This window comes from Fusarium oxysporum, genomic scaffold (genome assembly GCF_000149955.1).
Source record: "Fusarium oxysporum f. sp. lycopersici 4287 supercont2.52 genomic scaffold, whole genome shotgun sequence".
Classification (NCBI taxonomy): Eukaryota; Fungi; Ascomycota; class Sordariomycetes; order Hypocreales; family Nectriaceae; genus Fusarium; species Fusarium oxysporum.
The window spans coordinates 36356-61152 of NW_017264853.1; the positions used below are offsets into that span (position 1 = coordinate 36356).

The 24797-nt window shown below is 45.0% G+C and overlaps 9 protein-coding genes across 9 annotated transcripts; 8 read left to right on the forward strand and 1 right to left on the reverse strand.

Annotated features, from left to right (window-relative positions):
• The first annotated feature begins 211 nt into the window (after positions 1-211).
• Positions 212-2797, forward strand: FOXG_17519 (MFS transporter, PHS family, inorganic phosphate transporter). Its single transcript, XM_018397528.1, has 5 exons — positions 212-1119; positions 1184-1416; positions 1478-1974; positions 2025-2106; positions 2154-2797. Exons 1-5 carry the CDS (start codon positions 569-571, stop codon positions 2504-2506), a joined length of 1716 nt encoding a protein of 571 aa, XP_018258534.1. The 5' UTR covers positions 212-568; the 3' UTR covers positions 2507-2797.
• Positions 2798-4071: 1274 nt separating this feature from the next.
• On the forward strand, positions 4072-5584 carry FOXG_17520 (uncharacterized protein). Its single transcript, XM_018397529.1, has 2 exons — positions 4072-5422; positions 5487-5584. Exons 1-2 carry the CDS (start codon positions 4214-4216, stop codon positions 5571-5573), a joined length of 1296 nt encoding a protein of 431 aa, XP_018258535.1. The 5' UTR covers positions 4072-4213; the 3' UTR covers positions 5574-5584.
• Positions 5585-8910: 3326 nt separating this feature from the next.
• FOXG_17521 (uncharacterized protein) lies at positions 8911-10625 on the forward strand (the record flags this gene model as incomplete). Its single annotated transcript, XM_018397530.1, has 4 exons — positions 8911-9121; positions 9182-10161; positions 10218-10355; positions 10422-10625. The coding sequence occupies 4 exons, from the start codon at positions 8911-8913 to the stop codon at positions 10623-10625; spliced, it is 1533 nt and encodes a 510-aa protein (XP_018258536.1).
• A 545-nt stretch (positions 10626-11170) lies between these two features.
• Positions 11171-13092, reverse strand: FOXG_22834 (uncharacterized protein; the record flags this gene model as incomplete). The annotated part of the gene is made up of 4 exons (XM_018403252.1): positions 11171-11784; positions 12109-12222; positions 12279-12905; positions 12954-13092. 4 exons carry the CDS (start codon positions 13090-13092, stop codon positions 11171-11173), a joined length of 1494 nt encoding a protein of 497 aa, XP_018258537.1.
• A 4143-nt stretch (positions 13093-17235) lies between these two features.
• On the forward strand, positions 17236-17565 carry FOXG_22835 (uncharacterized protein; the record flags this gene model as incomplete). The annotated part of the gene is made up of 1 exon (XM_018403253.1): positions 17236-17565. The coding sequence occupies one exon, from the start codon at positions 17236-17238 to the stop codon at positions 17563-17565; it is 330 nt and encodes a 109-aa protein (XP_018258538.1).
• Positions 17566-18057: 492 nt separating this feature from the next.
• On the forward strand, positions 18058-18513 carry FOXG_17522 (uncharacterized protein; the record flags this gene model as incomplete). The annotated part of the gene is made up of 2 exons (XM_018397531.1): positions 18058-18375; positions 18424-18513. The coding sequence occupies 2 exons, from the start codon at positions 18058-18060 to the stop codon at positions 18511-18513; spliced, it is 408 nt and encodes a 135-aa protein (XP_018258539.1).
• A 741-nt stretch (positions 18514-19254) lies between these two features.
• On the forward strand, positions 19255-20448 carry FOXG_17523 (uncharacterized protein). Its single transcript, XM_018397532.1, has one exon. The coding sequence runs from the start codon at positions 19524-19526 to the stop codon at positions 20286-20288; it is 765 nt and encodes a 254-aa protein (XP_018258540.1). The 5' UTR covers positions 19255-19523; the 3' UTR covers positions 20289-20448.
• Positions 20449-21150: 702 nt separating this feature from the next.
• Positions 21151-21354, forward strand: FOXG_22836 (uncharacterized protein; the record flags this gene model as incomplete). Its single annotated transcript, XM_018403254.1, has 1 exon — positions 21151-21354. The coding sequence occupies one exon, from the start codon at positions 21151-21153 to the stop codon at positions 21352-21354; it is 204 nt and encodes a 67-aa protein (XP_018258541.1).
• Positions 21355-22552: 1198 nt separating this feature from the next.
• Positions 22553-24068, forward strand: FOXG_17524 (uncharacterized protein). The gene is made up of 2 exons (XM_018397533.1): positions 22553-23038; positions 23103-24068. The coding sequence occupies exons 1-2, from the start codon at positions 22769-22771 to the stop codon at positions 23949-23951; spliced, it is 1119 nt and encodes a 372-aa protein (XP_018258542.1). The 5' UTR covers positions 22553-22768; the 3' UTR covers positions 23952-24068.
• Positions 24069-24797: the final 729 nt, after the last annotated feature.

The following is a 24797-nucleotide window of genomic DNA, read 5'->3' on the forward strand; positions in this document are numbered from 1 at the left end:
GACGCCAGATCGTCGTCGTAGCTCTCTAGCAGAAATGTAACGTACTCGTGCCATTGCGAGATCCTAGTAGATCTTTGGCACTCTGCAGCAATGATCTTGGCATTTGGGCGCACGTGAGGAGGGAGCGACCCATTCATTCGACCTGTGTCCTTCACAGGCTCGAATTTCCTATGCGCATCTTTCGTATGGATCCTGAACCTTGTGAGGCTCCCCGAAGCAGCGGCGTTTGCCTTCTTTTCAGTCCGTCGAGAGACGACTAGATGGGGCCATCAGTTCGACCACATCTGAAGGGCGTCTGGAGGCCCGGTTAGTTGTTGGAAGATACCGAACAAGACACCTTTATCTTTTGGTTATTTCATATTTATATAAAGCCGACCTTGATGTCCAAAAAGGAAGATTCTACTTTGTTGTCTAGACAGCAGGCGCAATATCTCACTTGTCTGGTTAACTGGGTGCATCCAAGTAGAAGAATACCATACGCATTTATCTCTTCGTTTCCTCACTTACTACTTGTTTTGAATCACCCCTTCTTGGCATACGCTATTAGTTCCCCCATCCATCCAGTGAAATGGCTAAGGAAGAGGCGCGTGTCCCCCCGGCCGCTGTCGCCAAAACCGCTGGCGGCAACAGTGCTTTCCGCAACGTCCATAACGACTTTGCTCATATCGCTGACCCCAACGAGCGTCGTCGTCTTGCCCTCGCCGAGATTGACAGGGCTCCTTTTGGCTGGTATCATGTTCGAGCCTGTGTTGTCGCCGGTATCGGCTTCTTTACCGACTCTTATGATATCTTCTGCGTCTCCATGCTAACTATTATGCTTGGCATCGTCTACTCTCCCGCCACGGGTAAGCTTCCTACCAGTTCAGACAACGCCATCAAGCTGTCAACTTCAGCTGGCACTGTTGTTGGTCAGCTGGTCTTCGGTATGCTGGCTGATATCGTCGGCCGAAAACGCATGTATGGCCTAGAACTTATCATCATTATCTTCGCTACCCTTGCTCAGGCCCTGAGTGGTGGCTCTCCATCAACATCTATTATCGGAATTATCATCTTCTGGCGCGTCATCATGGGCGTTGGCATTGGTGGCGACTACCCTCTTTCTTCTATTATTACTTCTGAGTAAGCCTGGACCTACAGTGCTAGAATATCTTTACTCCGAATCCCTGCCTGACATATGCAAAAGATTCGCGACTACCAAATGGCGAGGAGCTATGATGGCTGCTGTCTTTGCCATGCAGGGCTTTGGCCAGCTTTGCTCTGCCCTGGTCATGATGTTCCTTACTCTCGGCTTCAAATCCGATCTTGAGGGTGCCTCTAATATATCTAGCTGCACTGGAAGTTGTCAGGTTGCCGTCGACCAGATGTGGCGTATCCTGGTCGGCTTCGGTGGCGTTCCCGCTTGCATTGCCCTTTATTGTAAGTGTCCAAGTTCGTCTCGACATATAGATCTGACATAGGTTAACTTGGGGAACTTCAGACCGTCTAACCATCCCTGAGACTCCTCGTTATACTTTTGATGTTGCCCGCGATGTTGAGAAGGCTGATGGGGATGTTAAGGCCTATATGAGTGGCAGGCATGAGGGTGAGACTGACGAAGTCGCTCGTGCTCAGGTCCATCAGGGTGCTCGCGAGAACCTTCAGGTGCCTCAGGCCGGCTGGCGCGACTTCTTCCACCACTACGGCAAGCTTAAGAACTTCTTGCTTCTGCTTGGAACTGCTGGCTCATGGTTCTGCCTTGATGTGGCTTTTTACGGTCTCAGTCTGAACAATGGCACTATTCTTACAGTTATTGGCTACTCGACTAAGAATGCCCATAACGTGTATGAGTACCTTTATAATACTGCCGTTGGTAATATTATTATTGTCCTTGCTGGAGCTGTTCCGGGTTATTGGGTGTCTGTTGCTACTATCGACACTCTTGGCCGTAAACCTATTCAGCTTGGCGGCTTTATCATCCTTACTATTCTTTTTATTGTACATTCCCCCCCTTTTATACTTTTTTTCTAATACTAATAAACAACTAGGTCATGGGTTTTGACTATAATCATATTTCCTCCAGTGGTCTACTTGCTATTTATGTACTTGCGCAGTTCTTTTTTAACTTTGGTAAGTTTTTCATTTTATTCCTTTAAGGCGGTTAACTAATAAATTAGGTCCAAATACTACCACCTTTGTTGTCCCCGGTGAAGTCTTTCCCACACGCTATCGATCTACTTCTCACGGCATCTCTGCCGCATCTGGCAAAATTGGATCGATTATTGGGCAGGGAGCCATCTCGACCCTTCGTACCCACGGTGCTACTAAGAATGATGAGGCTCCCTGGATGAACCATGTTCTTGAGATCTATGCTCTTTTCATGCTCATCGGCTGTTTTACTACTCTCCTTATTCCAGAGACCGCTCGCAAGACTCTTGAGGAGCTCAGCGGCGAGGATGATTACGCCAATCGTCATGAGAGCGTTGAGAACGAATCTCACAACGGACCGCCTGAGAGGTCTAGCATTTAAACGGCGGCTCGGCCACCATTGTCTTTGGGACATTAATTGAATCCGGTGCCGCACCGGAAAGACTGGACGAATCAATCATATATTTCACACTACAATTAATCACATGCAAAGAGCTATATCACGATATCAATATAGTTAATAGCGTGGACGGGACGGACGGCAATGCCATCAACCAACTGGTAAAGAATGTAACTACCCCAAACCCAAACGGCGAAGTACTGCAAAAGATACAAAGAGTTTTCGTAATCGCAAGGCTAGCGGTAATATGACCATGCTGCCGTTTAAACAGACCAATGAAATCCACAGGATTGAAATCTTGAACTCACCGGCCCGTGACAGGGGTCCCTGACTACCTATCCGAGCATCCATCTATCACACCCCTTGGCCTCAGGAACCCTCAATACCTACTGGCTGTGACCTAAACAAAACTTCGCGGGATATATACAGGGGTATTGCTAACCATGATGCTGATGTAGGTGAGTTCGACATGGAAACTTCATTTGTGAGGTCTAACACATGGCATAGATCTCACGGCCGCTGTCCACTGACCTGCCCGGCGTGGGATCGTGATCATCATCGCGAGTTTGCTGTAGCAGACAGTAAACTTTATGTGTGTAGCACAGCTCCCAGGTGGGTACATCGGGCGCACCCTGGAGTCATTTGAGCTCATCGAGGGGCGGATATGGATCGGGATGAGTTCAAGATGTTGATGTTTGAGCGCTTTGCTGAGATGGCGGCCATAAGTATCTTCCTTAACGATAGACGGGGATAGTCAGGGCTTGACGCCATGGAGGTCGGCCCCGCCGAAAAGGTTTTACTCAAAATTGTGATTGGGTGTCGTCAATGGGAGATATCTGGGGAGCAGTGAAGTAAACCCGACAGCTGGGCCTAAGCGATTAACTCTTATTCCATGATCTTAACCATAGGTCCGAATTCCAAGCCCTGATAGCTTATTACTTATTATCTAGGGCAGTTATAAGTGATAAATCGCAATAATGTATAACTGGAGCCGAGTTCTGAAAAGATGGCACGGCTGTTAGACAAATCCTATGGAAGATGGCTGCCGCAGGGATAACGGAGTAGGGTTTAGTGCTAGAGATAGGCAGTTTAGGAGGATATACTTAGTTAGGTCTGGTATTTCCGGCTAAGTAAATCTCTAGTTATTTATATAAGGCCCAATCTCTTGTATAATATTATCATAATTAGGTGTAACTATAACAGCTATGCCCTGCTTATGCAATAAATAACTGTGTACTAAGCTGTTATATATCTAAGTAATAGTTCACGGCACTCTTATCTGCTACTAAGAATTTAATAAGGTATTAAAAGCCATTTTATTTATCTTAACCTTGAAACTAAAACCCTTGCCCATTGATTATTGCACTAGTATTGTGCTATATATTACTAGAACTAACTCTTCCCGAGGCTATTAGCAGTGCATGTGACCTGCACACTAGCCCCAGTTTTGTCTCAACCTCGGAAGTAAAACTATTGCCCCTCAATCCTTGGTTAGAATGGGGAAAACCTTTAGCCAGCCCCCTCATTATGTAATGATGACACGTTCAGCATAATGCAATCCTTACCATGAATTCGCAAGCAACATAAACTACTTTTAGAAGCTTATTGCTTTAATAATTACCACCTTGCATATATTTTAATTTAGAAGGAATTTCGCTCAAGTTTCGAAACGTTAGCAAATCCTCGAGAATGTCACCTGATCCTAAGCTGCATTTACCAGAAAATGTACCATGGAGTGAACCTGCGTGGTACCGTACTGGCAACTCGGCCTACATCAATGCATCCCACCGGAAGATGAGGGACAGTATCCGGAAATATGTTGATAAGCATATCCTCCTACATGCCTTAGAATGGGAAGAAAAAGGCGAGGTTCCACGGTCAGCCGCAATTGACTACTGCAGGTCCGGAATTCCTTTCGAGGATGTACCAGAAGAATTCCGGCCTAAGGATATCCCCAACCTAGCACAAATCCCCCAGAGCGATTTGGACGCCTTTCACTTCCTCATTGCAACCGACGAGATGGCTCGTGTTGAAGGTGGGGTTTCTATTGCCCTTGGCGGTGCATCTACAATTGGGCTACCACCAGTTCTCCATTATGGGACACAAGAACAAAAGTCTCGTTGGCTTCCAGGACTGTTTTCGGGTAATGTCAATTTCTGCCTAGGCATCACGGAGCCAGGTGGTGGTTCAGACGTGGCCAACATTCGAACCACAGCGGAAAAGTCTTCAGACGGCAAATTCTACATTGTGAACGGTGCGAAAAAATGGATCACGGGCGCTCTATGGGCAACTCATATGACAACCGCTGTACGAACTGGTAGCCAAGGTGCCAAAGGTATCACTGTCCTCGAGATCCCGCTCGATAGCCCCGGTGTGTCTCGAAGAAAAATCTTTAATAGTGGACAAAACGCCGGAGGGGCTAGTTTTGTAGATCTCGAGGACGTCAAAGTTCCTATTGATAATCGAATTGGTCTAGAGAATGAGGGCTTTGAAATCATTATGAAGAATTTCAATAGGGAAAGGTTTGCGCTTGCAGTTGGGTGTAACCGAAAGAGTCGTACCTGTCTCGCTATGGCGTTTTCATATGCCCTAGAGCGCAAGACTTTTGGGAAGAGGTTGATGGAGAATCAAGTCATACGGCGCAAACTCGCCGAAGTTGCACACCGCGTCGAAGCTCACTGGGCTTGGCTTGAACAGATCGCCTTTCAAGTCAATTCATCTAGTCTAGGCTGGCAGACACCGAACATTGCAAGTCAAATAGCCCTGGCCAAAATCCAAGGCGGGCAGATGTTGGAATTCGCATGTAGAGAAGCACAGCAAATCTTTGGAGGCGCAGGTTATCAAAAGGGCGGCCGTGGAGCGACGGTGGAACAGATTAGCCGTGACCTTCGGATGTTTGTAAGTATCCTTGCTCCTTGTTTCGGAAATCGATGTGGAGTGCAGAGCAGCTAACAATGAATAGGTGGTTGGCGGCGGCAGCGAAGAGATTATTACAGATCTAGTCCTTAGACAGGAGATAAGGGACTTTAGTAAGCAGGGAAAGCTTTAGTTATTATTTATTAATATATTTTAATAATTATTAATTTATTTATTATTTATTTTAACTTTTAATAATAATACCCTATATCTATTAAAAGTAATAGATTTAGGTCTTTATTTTTATTAATATAGTTTTATTTTATATATTTTCTATTAGATTTAGACCTATATCTGCTTTGCAGCTAGGATAGGATAGGCGCAAGCGGCCAAGGACGTTTCTGGTGCCCTCAAAGCCACATCATTTTAAGCCCTGGATGTCGAGACGTATCTCCATCCCATTTAGCATCAGATCTGGAAACGAAACGTCGAGTGTCCAGCAATCACTCTCGGGACAGAAACCCTTAGGAAATGGGAACAATAACGCCGAGCAAAATACATACGAGAGCGAAACACGAGAATGAGCCCACACAGAGCGATACAGAAGGCCATTCAAGAAGAGCCAGAATTCAGTCTCAAGGAACTAGAGGTAATTATCCGCACGTCGCCGCTCCGTCGTGGATAGACCCGAAGACGTTCATCGGGAGGGGTGGTACGGGGGAGGGGGGGGGGGGGCCGGGGGGGGCCTGTAAAGTAAAAAGGATCCGGACACGAGGCGGGCAGTTCGCCTCGTCGGAGGCAAAACACGTATGTACTTCAGTATCTTAAACCATGATCTATCAAAGGGGGCGGGCTGATATAAATAGAGGTCAGGGAGGAGGAGAATGTGGGAAGTTTGAAGACAGCTGGCAAAACATCGTCTGATGTCTGGCGACGTGGGGCGCGACGGATAAATATTCGGAGCGTCACGAGTGCCAGCCAAACTCCCTTAGCCTGGCATGGCTGCTTTTCAAAAAAGGCTAAAAACTGAGCAGTAATAATAAGCAAGCAAATAAGATAAGAAGCCGGGCTGAAGGTGAAGATGACACTACTGCCAGATACTGTCCCTTTTGGCATGCTGTAGCTAAATTTGGGCAGGTTATGTATGTAACACGGAATGCTGGCTGGAGTAAATAAGTGAATTGCCAAGCCTTCAGAGTACCAAGATCCTTGTCGGGCCAAATCCCAGCCTGTGTTGAATATTGCTCGTATGGTAGCGGGGAAGTAGGTGCAAACAATTTGGCATAGTCGCTGGTCCTATGAGATCCGTTTTCTCAGATGGAATAAATTCATCATTTATTCATTCATGCATGTGGCCTCGGTGTCAAAAGTAGGGTAGCCCTGATCGGTTTAGCTTCCCTGACAAGGATCTGATGCTCCATCTGTATATAAGGAGCTCTGCTGGCCCCCTCCTATGATAGAATCAAGGCTCTTTTAACCCTCTCTTATGTGCCCCTCTGCTGTGCATGCCACACTCGGAAGTTCTGACTCGCTTGTAAATGAAGTTCGGCATATCCGAGTTGTCTGGTAAGCGAGGGTTATTAGGAATTAATCTTGCATGTGCAAGCTCTGTATTAATTTTGAGTATTTACAGACTGCCATGGATAAGCTATGATAAGAAGCGGCTCGGTAAGCTCAATGTTAAGGAAGAGCTATCAAGCTTGACTCGGCATGACAACGACAAACTGAACTGGAAACACGCGAGGGTGAAATGGGGGACGTAGCAGTTCTTTTCCTATAGCTATCCTAAGCCCTTCCGTGGCTGGAAAGACCTTGGGTAACTAATCAACAAATAAAGCATGGCCAGAGGATGGAAATATCATTACTTCTTATAACCCCAGCGATTCAACTATAGCAACGTTGACGTTCCTTTGGTAACTGGCCACCCTAGAGTGTGTCAAGATTAAGGTGGACTAGCGCGACGATAAACTGCTGTCAATCTTGGCTTCGGCTAAGCATTGATAATGATTCAGTGTTTTTACTTTTTCATATGTAACACTGGCCGTATATCCACAGTTCTTGTTGTTTGCCATACGGAGCTTTCAGAGCCACGACGAATTATTGATGTGGCATAATAATCTCGGTTGGTTGCCGACTATGGCAGACGTGTGCAATAAAGTCCAGTCTTCCTTTCTCTTAGAATAGACATTGCTACTTTATTACCCCTGGTGGCTCTTTCTCTTACTAGGTAGCAAGAGGACGAGAGACCAAGGAAATCGAGAGTGTTTTATATAGCGTGGAAGATTAGCCTTTCAAAGACTATGACTAACTACGTAAGTACTTGCTGTCCAAAAGGTTAAACCTTAGGCTGCTAACACAGACGACGAAGACATAATACTATGGCTAATATAGTATCCTCTTGTATAAGTAGCGAGGTACTAGACAAGCATGAGCATTTTATCCTAAGCCAGCAAGCGACGGATTTTGTGCCCCTTTTAAGCCAGCTTGTTACGACCTCATCTGCTCGTCACTAAAATCCAGATATAATCAATAGCGGACACCTGAGAACAGATGCGCCATTCAACCCTAACTCATTCCTCTTTGCCAATATATCCAGTATGAACAAAGATTCTTTGCTATGCAATAGAGTATCTGCTAGGTTGAGGCAACAGCTTTAAATATGACGCTCATAATTCCCAAGTCATCAATAGTCCGTACTATGTTTACATCGGCAGACGATAAAGGGCATAGTGTTAAGAGTCGGAGATAATGAATAATACTGTATTATATCAATAATCACAAGACAGCCATAATAAAGGCGCTCAGCCTAATTTCTACAATGACAATAGCAAGAGACACAGAGCTCGTCAGTTAGCTAGGGCTATTTTTTGCCTCGAACGGTCATGTTGTGCGATGCGTTATGAGGACCTAATGCGCAATGAAGAGCCAGCATCTGTCTAAGCGGAGCGCGGGGCCACCTTTGGACGACCCAGTTCAAGTGATATCGCAACACGCCCATTTGCCCCCTCGAATTAAACCAGATGTTTTTACTCGCATTCTGGCCAAATAGTGACCCTAATGTAAGCAGATATGCCATGCGGGGAGGTATCAGGCATTGCGTATGTCGGTTCATTAATGCAGATTGTGTACTTATGCGGAGTCCGAGGAACGCGGTCTAGCTCAAATGAAAACCGATCTTGATCGGGAACTCCGAGACCCCGGTAATTGCCCCCAGAATCATTTGCTATTAGACACCCCGGCCGGAACTTCCGAGCAATTTGTCACACCTAGAGTAAAAGTGTTTTAAGTTCTCCCCGCTAATCATCTAGTTCCCGCCTTTCCATCTATGCGGTGGGATGGGAACAGCCGCAGTCGAGAACGCCGAGCGGGGAAGGGGGAAACCGGCAAATCTGACGCGTCAACTGTTATCGAAGATATGCTTCTGAAACGTTCTGGATTTGTTTATATAGCCTATGTAGGCACCCGTTAGTTAAGGATAGGCCCTCTTGTGTCGAGACACCTTTGGGGATCTAACTGACTGCGATTCCGCCATGTCAGACATTTCTGTGCAATTCATGATTTTAGGGTTGATTGGGGCCTTTGACCTTGTGAAACTAGCTTCCCTGGTCCATGGTTGTCTCTTTTCCACACTCAAGTCTATTCCTGGCCCGTTTCTTGCCCGTCTCACCGATGTGTGGTACCTCTGGCACCTCTGCAAAGGTCATTTCGAAACAGACAATCTGGCTTTGCACAGAGAACATGGTAAGCAAAATAGAGAGAGCTTGATAATAGTGGCGGCCCTGACACCCAAGGTTCTTTAAGGACCGGTTGTCCGATACGGGCCCCGTCGTTACAGCATCAACGACCCAGCAGCAGTAAAAGCCATATACGGGCTGGAAAAGGCTTTTCCGAAGTCAACATGGTACGATGCTTGGGTGGCTCCCGGCAAAGTGAGCCTTTTCGCTGACCGAGATACCAGACGGCACTCTCACCATCGAAAACTTTTCCAAAATAACTATTCCATGTCGTCTCTTATCTCGTACGAACCTTACGTCAATGAATGCGCAGACCTCTTCGTCCAACGTCTGTCTGAGATTTCCCAAACGGGACTGCCTATGGATATGGGCCATTGGCTTCAGTGCTATGCATTTGATGTTATCGGACTAATTACGTATGGTAAACGCCTAGGCTTCCTCGACAGTGGAAAGGACATTGGTGGGGTCATGGAAGCCCTTGAAGCATTTCTTTCCTATGCCGCACCTGTAGGTATTTACAGCAAACTTCATCCTTTTCTTTTCTCCATGAAGAACTACGTTGCTGGCTCGGGTGGTACAGGTCGAGCATATGTCATTTCCTTTACGCGTAGCCGGGTCGCTGAGAGCATGAAAACCCCTACGGCGGTGATGGCGGGGAAGAAAACTACGTCTGCAGAACCTTTTCTTATCAAGTTCCTGGAGAAGCATGAGCAGAGTCCCGACAAATTCACATCCACCAACGTCACCATGGGATGCGTTGCCAATATGGTTGCTGGCTCTGACACAACTGGCATTACGCTGTCTGCCATCCTGTATTATCTGCTGGAAAATCCTCTATGCCTCGCCGCACTGCAGCAAGAGATCGATCTCTACTACATCGAGGGCAAACTGTCGGAGAAACCGACGTTCCAAGAGACTCAGCAGATGCCATACTTGCAAGCGGTCATCAAGGAGACATTAAGGCTCCATCCTGCCACAGGCTTGCCCCTGGAGCGCGTTGTGCCCAAAGGAGGGGCCACTATCAGTGGACGTTTCTTCCCTGAAGGCGTATGTATCTGGAGGTCTGGTGTCATAGAGTCTTTGGGCTAATAAAATATCGGTAGTCAATTGTTGGAATCAAAACCTGGGTTCAACATCGAAATCAGTCTATCTACGGCCTTGATGCAGATATCTACAGGCCAGAACGATGGCTTATCACCGATGAGGAACAACTTTCCATTATGAACCGTCACTGGATACCAGTAAGGACTCTTCTCTTGTCATTCAGTAAGGTTAGTTACTAATAGCCGGTTTTCTTTTCCCTCTAGTTTGGTCTTGGGTCTCGAACATGCTTGGGCAGACACATCTCGAGGTTGGAAGTCTCCAAACTGATTCCCAGGATTATCCGGGAATTCAACTATGAGCTCGATGGGGATTTGGCACAAAAGGGAACTAAGTGGTCTACGTTTAACTATTGGTTTGTAAAGCCAAAGGGCTTTATGGTTAGGATTTCTTCTAGGTATAAGTCATAAGTAAAATAGGTCCTTTCTTTTTATATTATTATTTGCCATACTTTAAAGTAGTATATAATAAATAGTTAGGATTACTATAAGATATATTAGAACTACAATCTTTATTATATATAAATGTTCTTTAATATAATACACTAAGAATTCTTAGTCCTAAAGTAATATAATCTTAGATTACTATTTATCCTACAGGTATTAATCCTAATTTAGATAATAGGTTAAAAGTAAAGATATAAGATATATATAATATAAGCACAGGTAGTATAATATAAGTATTTAAAATACTTTACTTATTATACCCTATATAATTAACTATTTAATACGCTTTATTAAGAAAAGTATATTGAATTTAGCTTATATTAAAATTAGCTAAGATTGTTTAAATCTAATAAACTACCTATATATACTTCTATAAAGACTTAACTTTGGCCTTGCCACAGATCCTGCCTTTTCGCCCTGACCCTGACCTAGTTATAACTGCCCATAAGTAAGTAATATATAAAAATACACCCTTGTTAAATCTATAATAATTAAATAATTTACTTGATTTAACCCCTAAAAGCAACATCATATGCATTATTAGGTACTGTCCCGACTTTCTGTACAAGATAAACACAGTTTTGGTTAGCCTTGGTGTACTGCACACCCTCACAGCCTGGGTCAGCGGAGCAGTCCTCTAAGCAACCTACCAGGCCTGCCTGTTCAGAGCCGCCGCCGCTTAAGAACACTACGTTGGAGCTGCAGCTCAGGTCGAAGCGATCGCCGTTGCTGGCTATGTAGGGATCACTGAGGCCTGTGCAGTCATCGGTGTTTATTGGTGTTGCGCCGAGGGTTGTGGTTGTTGGGCTGTTGAATGTTGTTTGTGCTATTGTGGTGCTTGGTCTATTGGTCGTAGACTCTGAACTGGTAGACTGAGAACTGGTAGATTGTAAAGTAGAAGACTGTAAAGTGGTGGATTCCAAAGTAGAGGTCTCTAAAGTAGTGGAATCTGTACTAGTTGCAGTCTCGCTCTCAGAGGCGGCAGTGGTACTCTGTACGGTAGAAGTCTCAGGCTCAACACTCGAAGTACTCTCTTCAGAGCTAGTGGTACCAGCCTCACTTGTCTCTGATGAAGCTGGTTTAATCGAAGTCGACTCTTCTGTCCCATTAGATGTGCTTACTGCTGACGTCAAAGTCAGCACAGTGGTTAGAGACACTCCCTCGGTGCTCGATTCACGAGGAACTGGCGATGAAACAGTGGGTTCTGTAGAAGCTTCCGACGTGGTAATGCCAGTTCTGAAACTGGATGAGGTAGAGGCGCTGGAAGATTCTGCGGTAGATGCCTTGGAAGAAGTAGTCGGTTCAGAAATTGGAGCTACAGATTGGTACTGGGAGATACTGTTCGACTCTGTAGCACTTTCCTAACTAGACTCCGCAGTTGAAGTATCTTTTGCTGTTGTTTTTGTTTTTGTTGTTGTTGTTGTTCTAATCGTCATCGTCGTAGAACCTTCAATATTGGTAGAGCTTCCAGAAGTAATGGCTTTAGACGTTGAGGTTGCAGTCTCAGCAGCGCTGGTAGTGGTATCAAGACCAACAAGTCTACCATTCTGACATTGTCTCTCTAATTCTCAAGTTAATAACCCGGCACTTATGCTTCCCAAAACTAACTTAACTCACTATCATAAACCTCGAGAATAATAGGCACACAACCAGCTGGCCCACTTGTAAAAGTCACATAAACCGTCCCATCACGTGCCAGGCAGAAGCCCGCACCATCAGGTACATCCGGATTCCTAATCTCGAGCAATCGACCAGAAGTTATGAATATTCTCGTAACTGCACCTACCGGGGGAATCGGCCTAGCTCTAAGCTCCGTATAATCTTGGCCGTTATAAAAGAACGGCACGCCGTCAATGAAGAGCTGCTCCTGGGCGAGGTTGAAGCTTTCAGCATAGGTGCAGGTATCAGGGTTTCCGTTCCCCACGAATCGTTTGTCTGTATTTTGTCGCCTGTTGAAGGATCGCTTTTGAGTGTTGTGTGTAGGCTCTCTGATTAGGAATATAACGATGCGGCCTGGTGGTTCAATGATGCCTGTTGATGTTATAAGGGAAACGGTGCTAAATTTCGATTCAAATACGGCTGATGATGTAGATGTGGTTTTCTCGGTCATTATAGGTGTTTCTGAACCGGGTTGAACTTGGGTTAATTGACTTTCCACGCTTAAAGACTCAAAACCCGAAGACGTCGAGGCCTCAGTCGTGCCTGAAGCAACAACCGTCATTAAAGCGCTCTGTGACTCTGTTTCTATTACACGGTCAGTTTTTAGCTCTTGGCTATCTTGGCGTCACTTACGTATCACGGAAACAGAGCTGTTTCCAGCTATATCTTGCAAATAAGACGGTCCCGTGAGTCTCCCGTTCGACTTGTCGGGACTTGACACCGGAACAAGAAATGTCGACAAGTAAGTAATACACCGTGTCTCCATATGCATTTCCCCATGGTCTGCTTCCGCGAGAACACCCCTTACACCCAGAAGGGTCCATATGAGGATTTGACTCTTTATGGTTTAGTTTTAGAAAAGTACCCTGCCCTCGAAGTAAGGGGGGAGACGGTCGAGTTATATTAGGTGTTATTCTTTCCTATTTTTCTGCAGAATGCCATAACTCTTAACAATTTCTCTAAGTCTTGGTCCGTTAAACGCTAAGTGGCACCTGCAAGGGAGGAACATACTAGATATGCAATTCAATTTCTTACTCCAGAGGCCTTACTTAAACTTTTAAATTAAACTATAATATGAGCCATTCCACAGGATGCGTATCTATTTTACTACTCTTGTTAATTTAGCAAAATTCCTAACCTATGTTCTCTAATGGTTATTAAATAACCCCTTGCATCGGCTCACTTGCCGCGCCACTCAATTGAGAAGCGATTATCAATAACTTCTCTCTCCTTCCAAATATAATGTTCTTTTTCTAAAAGCCAAAATCACAGTTATGAACTTCACAGCATGTACTGCATTCAAGCTACCCACGTGCTCCTGAATAAGTGGGACCCTTGATTTATATGTGTTTAAGATAGCTGGGCCCAGAAGTCTAATTAAATGTCACAAGCGGCCATGTCTTCAAGCGCAGAGTAAAAGTCGGCCAAATCGGCTTTTCATCTCTAGCTGGAATGCACAGAGCAAGCATGTTCATGAACACAGCCCTAAGTCGAAATGCTGCGACTCCCTCAGTAATATATCAACCATGCATCAACCGCGAGAGCAATGCAACACCACTCAATTTCACGTCGACGCTACTGCTGGTGTCGATGCGCTTCTTGACAATCTTTCGAAGGGTCGTCCATTCTGCGATCTCGATCAGAATATAGCCGAGAGACTATGCGTCTATGTAGCGCTTGAAGCTCTCAGAAGGCTCTCCTAGAGCTTTGGCATGCCGATAAATGTCCTATGAGGGGTCGGTAGACTGTTGTAAGCTGATTTCAGTCGGCGAACCTTGCCTTGCGAATGAGAAGCCGCAGAGATATGGTCGACCCAGGCGGTCTGTCGACTGGGCAGAGAGTGAAGGGATGAGTAGAATGTTCTTAAACCGGAGGTCTTTATGGAGCCAGCCGGCAGTATGAGAGCTGAGGAGCTTCTGGCATACCTGCATAGCTAACCTAAGATGTGTGCTAACATCTGGCAATGGCCTATTGGATCTTGATAATACGCTGAGCAGGGAACGAGCATTCTTAGTGCTGGAAGGGAATTGAAAGACTAACCGGAAGCCCCCTCGTTCTTTAGTGTACCTTAGGCAAGGGAATGTCTGGAAGGACGGTGTGGGAGGTTGAGATAGTAGAAGCCTAAGGGCTTAACATGTGGTTTGATCTTCCCTTTCATATTCGACTGTATGCGCGTCTCTTCTATTAGCACTGTGGCTTCCTGGTATAGGGCTGATCCGATGGTTGATGACAGCATATTAATCCTAGTCAGCTGGGAAGGGTCTAGAGCTAACGGAAGTTGTGCTGGTACTATAGGGTTATTCCCGTCGTCGGAGTGCTCTGAGTGCTGTGCATGATCGTTACAGGACGTGAGAAAAATATGCTGTGCCTTCAGACCTGCCGAGGCAGCGAGGCTATTCTTTATTTCAGCATCTGCGGCCGAGTCATGGAGAGATTTCTGGAGATCTTGGAGACCCTTGATGTCTTGGCTCGTATGAATCGCAAGCTGCAGACGTCGCTTTTAGACTTTGGTGACTGGTCGGTCGAAGTGGAAGACAGACGCAAGCTGCCGGACGTAGTCGCCTACAAGGTTCCCGTGATCGAGTTTACCGACAAAGTTGAAGCCACTTACATGTCCCGGCATGCCATAGACGCGGCAATCATGGAACTGTCTCTATTGGCATACTGGCCAGTCCTGCAACACCCGAATCTCGTGAACTTTCTTGGATTGGCGTGGGGCAGAAATCTATTTAATTCTATGTAGGAGCTGCCGGTTATCATTGTGGAGTTTGCGGAATGCGGGAGCCTCTCGCAATTGCAATAACGGGAGTATCTCGGCAAAGAGACTCGGCGAAAGCTCTGCCTTGATGTCTGCCAACGCCTTTATATGCTCTATATGTGGCATTGTCCATGGCGACGTTAAGGCAGAGAATGCCTTGATCTCTCCTAATGAGAAGCATAAGTATAAAGCCAAACTGAGTGATTTCGGCTACTCGGTGGTTATGAATACTGAAAAGAGAAGCCTCTCGCTGGGGGGAACCTGGCTATGGAAGGCCCTTGAGGCGAAGACAGCGGTCTGGGTATTAGATATAAAGTATATGGATATATAATTATTATCCCTTTTTATCTGGTTTATATTTGCCTATGGCTGTAATATCTTTAGGCTCCTTTTGGACCTATCTAAGTATGGCGAAGAATTTTATGCGGAAGCTGAGAAAACAAAAGAAACCGGAGAACTAGCTACCTATATAGATCTTTCTACTTGGTACTGAAAAGTAATTATGTCCTCTCCTTATAGTAGCTCCCTCTGATTCTATGGGCATTTGCTGTCTCTCTAGCAGTAATTGCAATAAATTAATATATAGGTCGAAGATGCTGCAGGTAATACTGATGGCATTGAAGGGACTCTATGTGCCATTCTAGTCATGCATGTTCTGATGTTGGAGCCCGTGAAGCAATAGTTCATTGCTGGCGTTTAACGTTTTGGTTTATATAGCGTAATATAAATAGCTGTGATAGTTAGCTTATTGAATGAGACATCTAGAAGTGACCTCAATAAAATTATGACATTCCTTGATTGTGATGGTTTATTTACTCAAGAATGTATGCACATCACTACTTAATGTTATATTGTTAGAAGCTGACCGAGCCAGTGCGGATCCAGATTAGCTGTTATAATCGAACCTGAACATAGGTTATAATAATCCTATCCGTCGAATACATTGCAAACTTATATTGCATAGTAACATTAGTTCTAGTGTAATTACTGGACGAAGATGGACCCTTCTGTTTAAAGGTACCTGATAACGATGTATGTTTAGAGGCGAGGAGAGCCTTAAAGAGAATATGCTGAACCCGCCGGAGGCTTTTCTTCTTATAAGTCTCTATATCAATGGATATGGTGTAGATAAGGATATATCGTGCGCATCCAAGTGGCTTTTCCACGCCTGGGGAGTAGATCATCCACTTTCGGCGGCGTATGGGTATTGAATTGCGCGTGCGACTGGTATTACATTTGATAACACAGAGAGCGTAGTTGTATTGTTAAAATTAATGGCCCTGTGTGATTCAAGAACTGCTCTCGAAGATCTCGCGATCGTATCCAAGGACGAATACAAGGAAACGACGAATATTATTCGCACCGGCCTCCCAGGCACCGGCGCGAATCACTCTTCCGAAGAAGAAATGCTTCATGGTTTTAGGTGCGGAATGTGGATAAAGACTTTTGAAAACATTCCTATTATACTCGAGAATCTTTCTTGACTGCCTTATATCGCTGATTATACGATTAATAAGAGAGGCGACTGTATCCTTTATATGGCCGTAAGTTGTGGTTAAACAGAAGCGATCGAGGCTCTGCTAAATCGATTTCCCTCACTTACTGTTAATCAACTTAATAACCAAGGCGAGACGCCGCTTCTATGCGCATGCCGTGCCGGCCAAAGTCGCACAGTCTTGTGGCTCACCTCGCATGGAGTAACTGCATTAATAGGAGCATGGAATGGAGAGTCTCCACTTTACTGGCTGATATCCTTCGATGATGAAGAGGTGGAAAGAGTCTACCCAGGACTGATCCAACCTGGCGCCGATACAACCGCGAAGACATCAACCATCATAGCCTACCAAGCGGACTTTCCGGCAGCGGCAGTTCCTGATCGGCTCCCGAGGGGTTATGCTATCGGATGGGGTGAGTGCTTCCTATCTCCATATCCTTCCTCACCTCTTCTATAAACCGGAAGACTCGTTAGTTCGAGTATCAGATGGGCTAATGTGCGACCTAGCAACTCACTGTGACCGCCCTCAAATTGCACCGTTTTTGCTGTCCAACGTTGCAGATCCACGGATATGTAACGAAAGGTGGCCTCAAGCAAACAGTGCGTTGAGGGTTGGCGCATCGCAGCTTCGTTCAGAGTGTTTGGAATTGATGATGCACGCCATGGAGCAATACAATGTTGAGCAAGGGAGAGCAGGATCCCGCGACTTCTTAGTGGCGGAGCTCCTTGAGCAAGCCGTCTATGGCAGTAGCCTGTTTGATATGATCTTTTATTATGCCCCGAAGTATCAACAGGCGTTGGAATTAACATTCAACTGTCTGCTGCCCAGGGCCAGCAGAATTGCTTATGACGCTTACGGCGGGTTTAAGCAAACGCTTCTCTATTTCACTGTTTCGCAAGCCCGAGATGAATTGGTTGATAACCTCGTTAAACAAGGAGCCGACCTTATCAAAGCTAGAACAGACCATGATGAAGAAGTCATTGAAGCTTAGGATGTTGGTTCCTTTAAAAGGGCCGATATCGATCGGGCAAGCGGCGTTTATATGCGAATGCCGCTTCTAGAGCTAGTTTGATGGAATCGTCTAGTACTGGTTAGCCTTCTCCTCGAGCATGGGGCACAAGCCACCAAAGTTTCTAAGAATCCATTTAGCGGATAAGATTTAACGTGGACCGCTCTCTATATCTTGGCCTATGCAGGGCAAGATGCTGCGTGGCTAGTCGAATAACTTCTCGACCACGGCGCGGCCCTCGATGGCCTCCTAGACCATTTCTATATACCTGAATCCCCGTTGCTCATAGTCGTGCAGAATGACGCCTTCTATCTCGCCGACAGCCTTGTATCGCCTGGTGCAGACTTAAACTTCACCACCCTGAGCTGCAGGCACCTGACCTTATCAAACCCCACAACCTTCCTCGGTTATGTTATCGCCTCTAACGCGCGCAATTCAATCGCACGTCTCCGCTACCTTCTTGGCAGCCTATTAATGCGCGATGGCCTGCATCTAGTCGTAGAGCCAGCCCGGCAGAGGTCGGCACTGCACCGTGCCGCAGCGGCTCATATCGACGTCGAGCTCCACGGGACGGATGCGGCCGAGGCGGCGGAGCTGCACTGGGCTGACGTCGATTGGAGTGCCAACCGCGAGATCATGAATGAGATACTCAGGCATTTTAACGGACCGGAGCAGCTTAACGCTGTTGAGACGAGCACGGGGCTATCACCGATGCACCTGGCGGTTCTCGCGGGGAACAAGGCTGCAGTGAGCTTGCTTCTTGATCATGGTGCCCGCAGCGATGTGCCGAGTGTAGGTGGTCAGGGTGCGACAGCCGCTGATACGGCACTTGGAATACAGATGGGGGGGTTGTCTATGATAGAAGAGATTGGATTGGCCGGCCAGGTAGAGAGGAGGTGGCGGCTCGGAAACAATGCAGCAATCTTCTAAATCCCGTAACCCAATCTGCGGCCCAGGCTCAGCCCGCCTTAGCCTGAACTCGGCATTAGAATATTGACTTCATTTTGGGGGATTATAGCCTTAAATTGACGTTCTGAACTGAGTTTATAAAGATTAAACATATGTGACCTCAACGGGTAGGCTCTATGAGGAAACTAATACTGAGTGACACAAACACTTTAGGACACGATTACAATGATAACCGTAAGATCGCCACAATTGGCAAGGATAATAAAAATCAGGATAAGGTAGTTCACCAGCATTCTAGACACTGTGCCAGTAAGTGGCATGCTCTTGGAATTTGAGTGGAGGATACGAAGGTGATAGCCGAGCTGACCACGATGGCCAACGAAAGTAGACCGTGCCATCACACCGCCACCAGGAGCAATAAATGCCTAATCTCGCTTGTTTTATGCATAAAGATAAGCAGTTTTTCAGCTCGCGACGTTTACGTCTGCCTGCATCTGCAGGCAGAGCGGGGAAAGGCATCGAGAACCATCTGTCTCAGCCAAGACGCCGTAGTGACGCAAAGCTATCTAACTATTCGTTGCGAATAGGGCGCCATACCGCCAGAATACGGAGGTTCACGTTGATGCAAAGGTCCGAATTGGTCGAATATCGGTCGTCGTTCTTGATCAGGTGTGAATTCTGAGGCAAGCCAGAGTTGATTGTGGCGAGCTGAATCTTCAATGCGGTTAGCGGATTATTGCGGCTGAACGAAAGTGCTCAGAACGCGGAGAAGGTAACTTCCCATGCAAAGCGGAGGTTTTGCATTGATGGGATGCGCAACGAAATCCCAAATATAAAAACCCACGGGTTTGTACAAACGAGTCAGAGATCCAACGCAAACGTTGGCTACTGGAATTAAATCGTTAAACCGCCTACCAGAGTAACCTTTTCTATTCTTCAAACTGGCTGAACCAATCAATCCTTGGTGCGGAGATATCAACAAACGCGCCGCTGCAGCTCTGTCTTCTGGTAGAACCAACCCAGTCGCTGCCATGGACACCACTACCTCTGCCCCAGATTCTGAACTTCCCAAGTACTCCTGCCGTACCCAAGAGGAGACGGATCCAAGCTTTGGTCCCGCTCCTATTTCCAATCTCAAGGGTACTACTGGTGACAACGCGCCCGACAAGCCTGATTCTCTCGTCATCGGTTTCGGACCCATCGTGCCACGCTGGGACGTCACACCACCCGGTGGCACAAAGCTCCAGTACTTTGTGAGAGTGGACACTTTTCCAGATGACGACAAGGCAACAATTGCAGCCAAAGAATTTCAAGCTGCTGCTGATTCCTGGGTCAAACTCAAAATTGGCCTTGGCTTCTCTCAAACAACTGATCGAGAGATCGCAAATTTCTACCTCGTATATCAAGCCAACACGGAGTTTGATGAGGGAGTGCTAGCTCAAGCATTCTTCCCACATGAGATTGATCAGGATGTGATTGTTTTCTCAGATGCCTTCAAGGGGAGTAATACATCTATCTTGAAAGAAATCTTTCAGCATGAAATCGGTCACATTCTTGGTCTTCGGCACGAATTTGCCATTGTAGGTGATGACATGGGCAACAAACCTGAGGGTTTTGGTGCTAAGCAGTTCTTGGCGAAGAACCCCAAGTCAGTCATGAGCTACAACATACCCCCCAAGATTCAAGATAGCGATCGCACGCAAACTATCGAGTTCTACAAGTTGCCCAATGGATTTATGATTGGCAGCAGTCCTGTCACGGACTTTCAGCCCAAGATCCGTAGCAAGAACCGATAGATGCTATAACAAGTTAGCGCTGAGGTTTATGGATTTGCTTACTTAGTAGGAATTTATATAATATAGCATATATAGTAAAGGCACAGATAGGTTTATGGGATACTTAAATTACTTAAAATATTACCTGAAATATGTCTTACCTTAATATTTAATTAAAGTGAATTTCATTACTATATTCTCTTATCTTAATTAGTATAGCAGTGTTAATAAGTCTAGCTGGAGCTTAGACTAAATAGCGGCTAATACCTTTATAAAGCCATTAGGTTATATTACTATACTTACCTTATATTTATATTATTATAGAAATAAGAACTACTAGTTAATAAATCTAATATTAGGAGTTTTAATCTTATATAATAACTATAGGTAGTATAAGTTATATTTAAAGTTAGCTATAATATAAGTTTATTTAATATTAGAAGTTACTTAACTTAAATTAGATTTTAGCTTATCTTAGACCTAGAAAGTTTTAATAAAAATATATATTTAGAATATTAATTATATAAAAGACTTTTTTATATAATATTAAAGAAAACTAAAAATATAAATATAAAAGAAATAAAAATATATTTTAAAATAAAATTTAAAATATAAAAAGAGAATTTTTTAAAATAAAAGAATTATATAATAATTAACTTTAAACTATAGGACTAGGCAATTTAATGCGTTTGCGGTAATAATTTTTAAGTAGTATTATTAATTCTATATATACTTAACTATAAGAACTACAGGACTTAAAATTTTGCAATGCCTAATCAACGTATGCAAGAAACACCTTGCAGTTAGATGGGGTGATATAGCTATCCATTATGTCATCCTGAATCCATTCCTTAGGTAAATAAATCTCTCAGACTTTGCAGTCATGCAGCCGTCTGCGTTTAGGGACCGGGGCGTCTGTTCCGTCGGAACCGTGCTGCAGTGTCGCAATTTATTAACCGTCAAGAGCCTCTCATGCCAAAGCTTCCTTCCCTTGACCTTTGAGACGACGCTCGAGACCCTGGGCTTCGACCACTCGGCTGTGTGGTGGATTGCCAACTACCTGGCCAAATTCTATGTGGAGGCGTAGCGCTGGAGGGAGGCTAATGCCCTGTACGAGAAGCTGCTCGAAGTCAAGACCAAGTTCTTGAGGGAGGCACATGCCAGCACCACCCACAGCAGGGAGCTCCTAAGAGCGACGGAGAAATAGATGAGGTGCCGTGGCAGCGCGCCCCGCGATGCTGTACTGAGTAGGCCTGCCAAGGGCTTGCCGTCTGATTTTGGATATAGGGCGAGGAATGATATAGTCCAAGTTCTCTTTTAATACAGGATTTTGCTTTAAGTTATGTCAAATTGCGCTTTTCTGGTTTACCGCAGCACAACGTAGTTACTGAATGACCATACGCAAAGGAAGCTGCAGCTCTCGCTAATATGGACCTTGAAGATGTTGAGCACCATAATAGAGTTGCATACGTTAGAGCTGTGGTCTTCGGGACTAAGCATGGTGCGGAAAGCCGAGGGACTCGTCTTTGGACGGTCTTTATTTGTTGTTTGATGTTTGATAGAGATGGAAGATAGTCTAATTAACCATTCAGCTATGACTTTGTATGCTAGGTCGTAGAAAATGCCATAGAAAAAAAAACCCACGCTATTAAAGTAGGGGGGCAAAGTCGTAGAAAAAGGAGGGCAAGGTCGAAGGCATTATAGTAAGTGAAATACATAAAAGTAATATATATAGAAAGATAATTATAAGTAAGCATTTTCCTACTCTAGTATACTAGCCGGTAACGGGCCCCAGTTACCTGTTTTACGCCAATTAACGGTCAAAAACGTCAACAGGGATTTCCAAAACTTGTAACAGGCCCTGTTACTGTTCAGGTCATGTTTACCAGAACGTGAAACGGGGCCTGTTATATAATACCGTAATCCATGCCATCCATGCTGAGCTCATTGTGTGTAGCCAAGAGCCAATCATAGGTAACCAAAATGATTAGTTGACTTAATTCCAAGTCTAATCTCTCCTCGACTATCGCATCTCATACTTATAGCTGATAGATGGGTGCTGGTAGGTGGGTACTGCATGGTAGGGCATTTCACCTAGGAGCATGGCGTGCTTGCATACTAGCAGGATTTGTTTGACTGGTACAATATTGAGTTACCCTTAGATTAATTCCCGTTGTTTCTTATCGCCCTCGTTCCCTTGGAAGATAATTTGCCTATTACCTAATGCAAACGCACTAGGGTCTGATACCCCAGTCGCGAAGCCAGATCATCAATCACATGAACTGCCGATCACCTTCCTTAATCACTAATTAGGTGAAATTAAGCATAAAACAGTGGCTGTCTATTGGATGGACATTTGGTGCGGCTGATGAATTCGCACGACCGGCGCAAATTTCCTCCTTTGCTAACTCTGCTTACCTTTTGCATCGTCTGCGCGATTTTATCACCTCTTCGTTTCTCTATCCTTCCTGGACAGTGTTCTGCTTGTAAGCCATTATTAGATGGTATATCTCAGAATGCTTCGTTTCCAACTCTTGACTATTGCGCTTCTTGCAAATGCATTCTATGTGCAGGCTCGTCGAGGTGGAGGAGGCGGCGGCGACTACGACGGTGGATCAAGCGGCGGTGGAGGAAGCAGTGACGGCGACAGTAGTGGCAGTGGTCCTAGCCCAGAGGAGAAAGCACGCAGTGATCCATGTCGCATGGAAGCTGGCCATACGAGTCCAGTTTGGCTTCATCGCTGGATTGGCACGTACTACAATGGAACAGTAGTAAGTATACAAAGATTCCTTTAGCAACAAGCGAGAGCATGTGGTTATCTAACAGTTAATATAGGAAATTTCAGTCGAGCTCGATCGTTGTAATGGAACCTGCAAGAAGTCAGAAAGTAAGGCCAATTGGGAGCTGACAGGCGTACTGGCTATACTGGATCCTATGCATGCCGCTGCAGGGAATAGTAGACCTTATATTCCACGCCCCAAGAATCCCTTCATTGGCGTGCTATATGGCTGGTCCAAGGACACCAACCAGTCCGAGCTCCTCGCAAAACGGGACGACACATTCCTCCCGCCGCCCGTCAACCTCGCCATGGAAACCGTCTCCGATTTCCACTATAACGAATTTATGTACGGGCTTGATCCTTCCGATACTGTGAGCCGCAGCAACCCAACCTGCAGGGTGCAGGACGTAACCAGTACGGACGACGGATACGAATTCGACTGCGCATATGATGGACTTGGAGTCTACAGAGCAACTGACAGCAGCCAGTTCACAGCTCCAATACACAACTCTAACGGAAGCAATCCTCTTGTGGTAGAACCTGCAAACAACACTCTGCTCTCTGGAAGCTTTGATCCCCAGTCAGCTGAATTCCAATGGAGGGGTCCCTTTCACGCATTTGCTGGATCATTTGGTCAAGATTCCATGAGGAAGTCTTACACACCTGAACGTAACTATATAACCGGAGACGAAGCTGCTTATACTGGCAATTTCACTGTGCGTTTTATAGGTACAGTGGACCTTGAGCATAGCCATGAAATGGTAGTTAAAAGTGGGCGTGATGTAAGCTGGGATAAGGACGAAGAAAAGGTTAAAAATATCACTTATTGCTCTGCAGCCTCTGGAAGATTTTATTACAAGCTTTGGGAGCTCTCTTTATTTATATCTTTGCTTTTAATAGTTTAAGAATAAAAAGGAAATTTATTTTCTGACCGGCTCATAACTCTACGACAAGTCAGGACATAGCAAAAAAGACCATATTTAGCTCTGTCAACTTGCTAACCGAGTGAATCTGCCTTCACCGATTTGCTTCACACCCCCAAATGGCATATTATGCCGTCAACAGTTTCAACGGCATCAGCATTAACTCTCTTCATCTGCGTCTGAATGTAATCTGCATTATCTGCCATACAAGCTCTTCGGATCTAAGCCGCTAAAGAAGGCAGAAGAGCTATAGTAATAAGAAGAGGATATCTATAAAGATATAATATATCTATATTAATAGCCTTTTTAATAGGTAAACTATAATACTCTATATATTACTAAGAGGGACCTTGGTTAGTAGTTTTCCCTTCTTGCTGCGCTATTATAATATAAGTAGCTTAACTATTATAGCCTTATATAGTAATACCTTTATATATTAAAGCTACTATAGAAAGTAGCCCTATTTTATAATAACCTAGACTTTAAAGCCTACTTATATAGGCTTTTCCTCAATAAGTGTTATCTCTTTTAATCTGCCTATAAAAAGGATTATATACTTATCTATAGTTAGATTAGTCCCTAGAAGATAGGGCTTAGTATATACCTTTTATATATAATTAGGGTACTCTTTAGCCGCTTAGAAAATCTTTAAAAGATTGCCCTTATTACTTATATTAAGCTTAGTATAATTAAAGTTATAGATATACCTTATAATTAGCTGAAATTAATATAAGGGCATAAACTTAATAATTAAGTAAAGAGGGCACTAATCTCCTAGGCTAGGTGCTTTCTAATAGTCTTCTATTATTATTTCCCTATAAATTCCTA

Coding starts and splice junctions, on each gene's coding strand:
- FOXG_17519 (XM_018397528.1), top strand. CDS start 569: ATGGCTAAGGAAGAGGCGCGTGTCCCCCCGGCCGCTGTCGCCAAAACC. Junction 1,120..1,183: donor TCTTCTATTATTACTTCTGA/GTAAGCCTGGAC, acceptor CATATGCAAAAG/ATTCGCGACTACCAAATGGC. Junction 1,975..2,024: donor TCCTTACTATTCTTTTTATT/GTACATTCCCCC, acceptor ATAAACAACTAG/GTCATGGGTTTTGACTATAA.
- FOXG_17520 (XM_018397529.1), top strand. CDS start 4,214: ATGTCACCTGATCCTAAGCTGCATTTACCAGAAAATGTACCATGGAGT. Junction 5,423..5,486: donor GCCGTGACCTTCGGATGTTT/GTAAGTATCCTT, acceptor AACAATGAATAG/GTGGTTGGCGGCGGCAGCGA.
- FOXG_17523 (XM_018397532.1), top strand. CDS start 19,524: ATGGACACCACTACCTCTGCCCCAGATTCTGAACTTCCCAAGTACTCC.
- FOXG_17524 (XM_018397533.1), top strand. CDS start 22,769: ATGGTATATCTCAGAATGCTTCGTTTCCAACTCTTGACTATTGCGCTT. Junction 23,039..23,102: donor CGTACTACAATGGAACAGTA/GTAAGTATACAA, acceptor CAGTTAATATAG/GAAATTTCAGTCGAGCTCGA.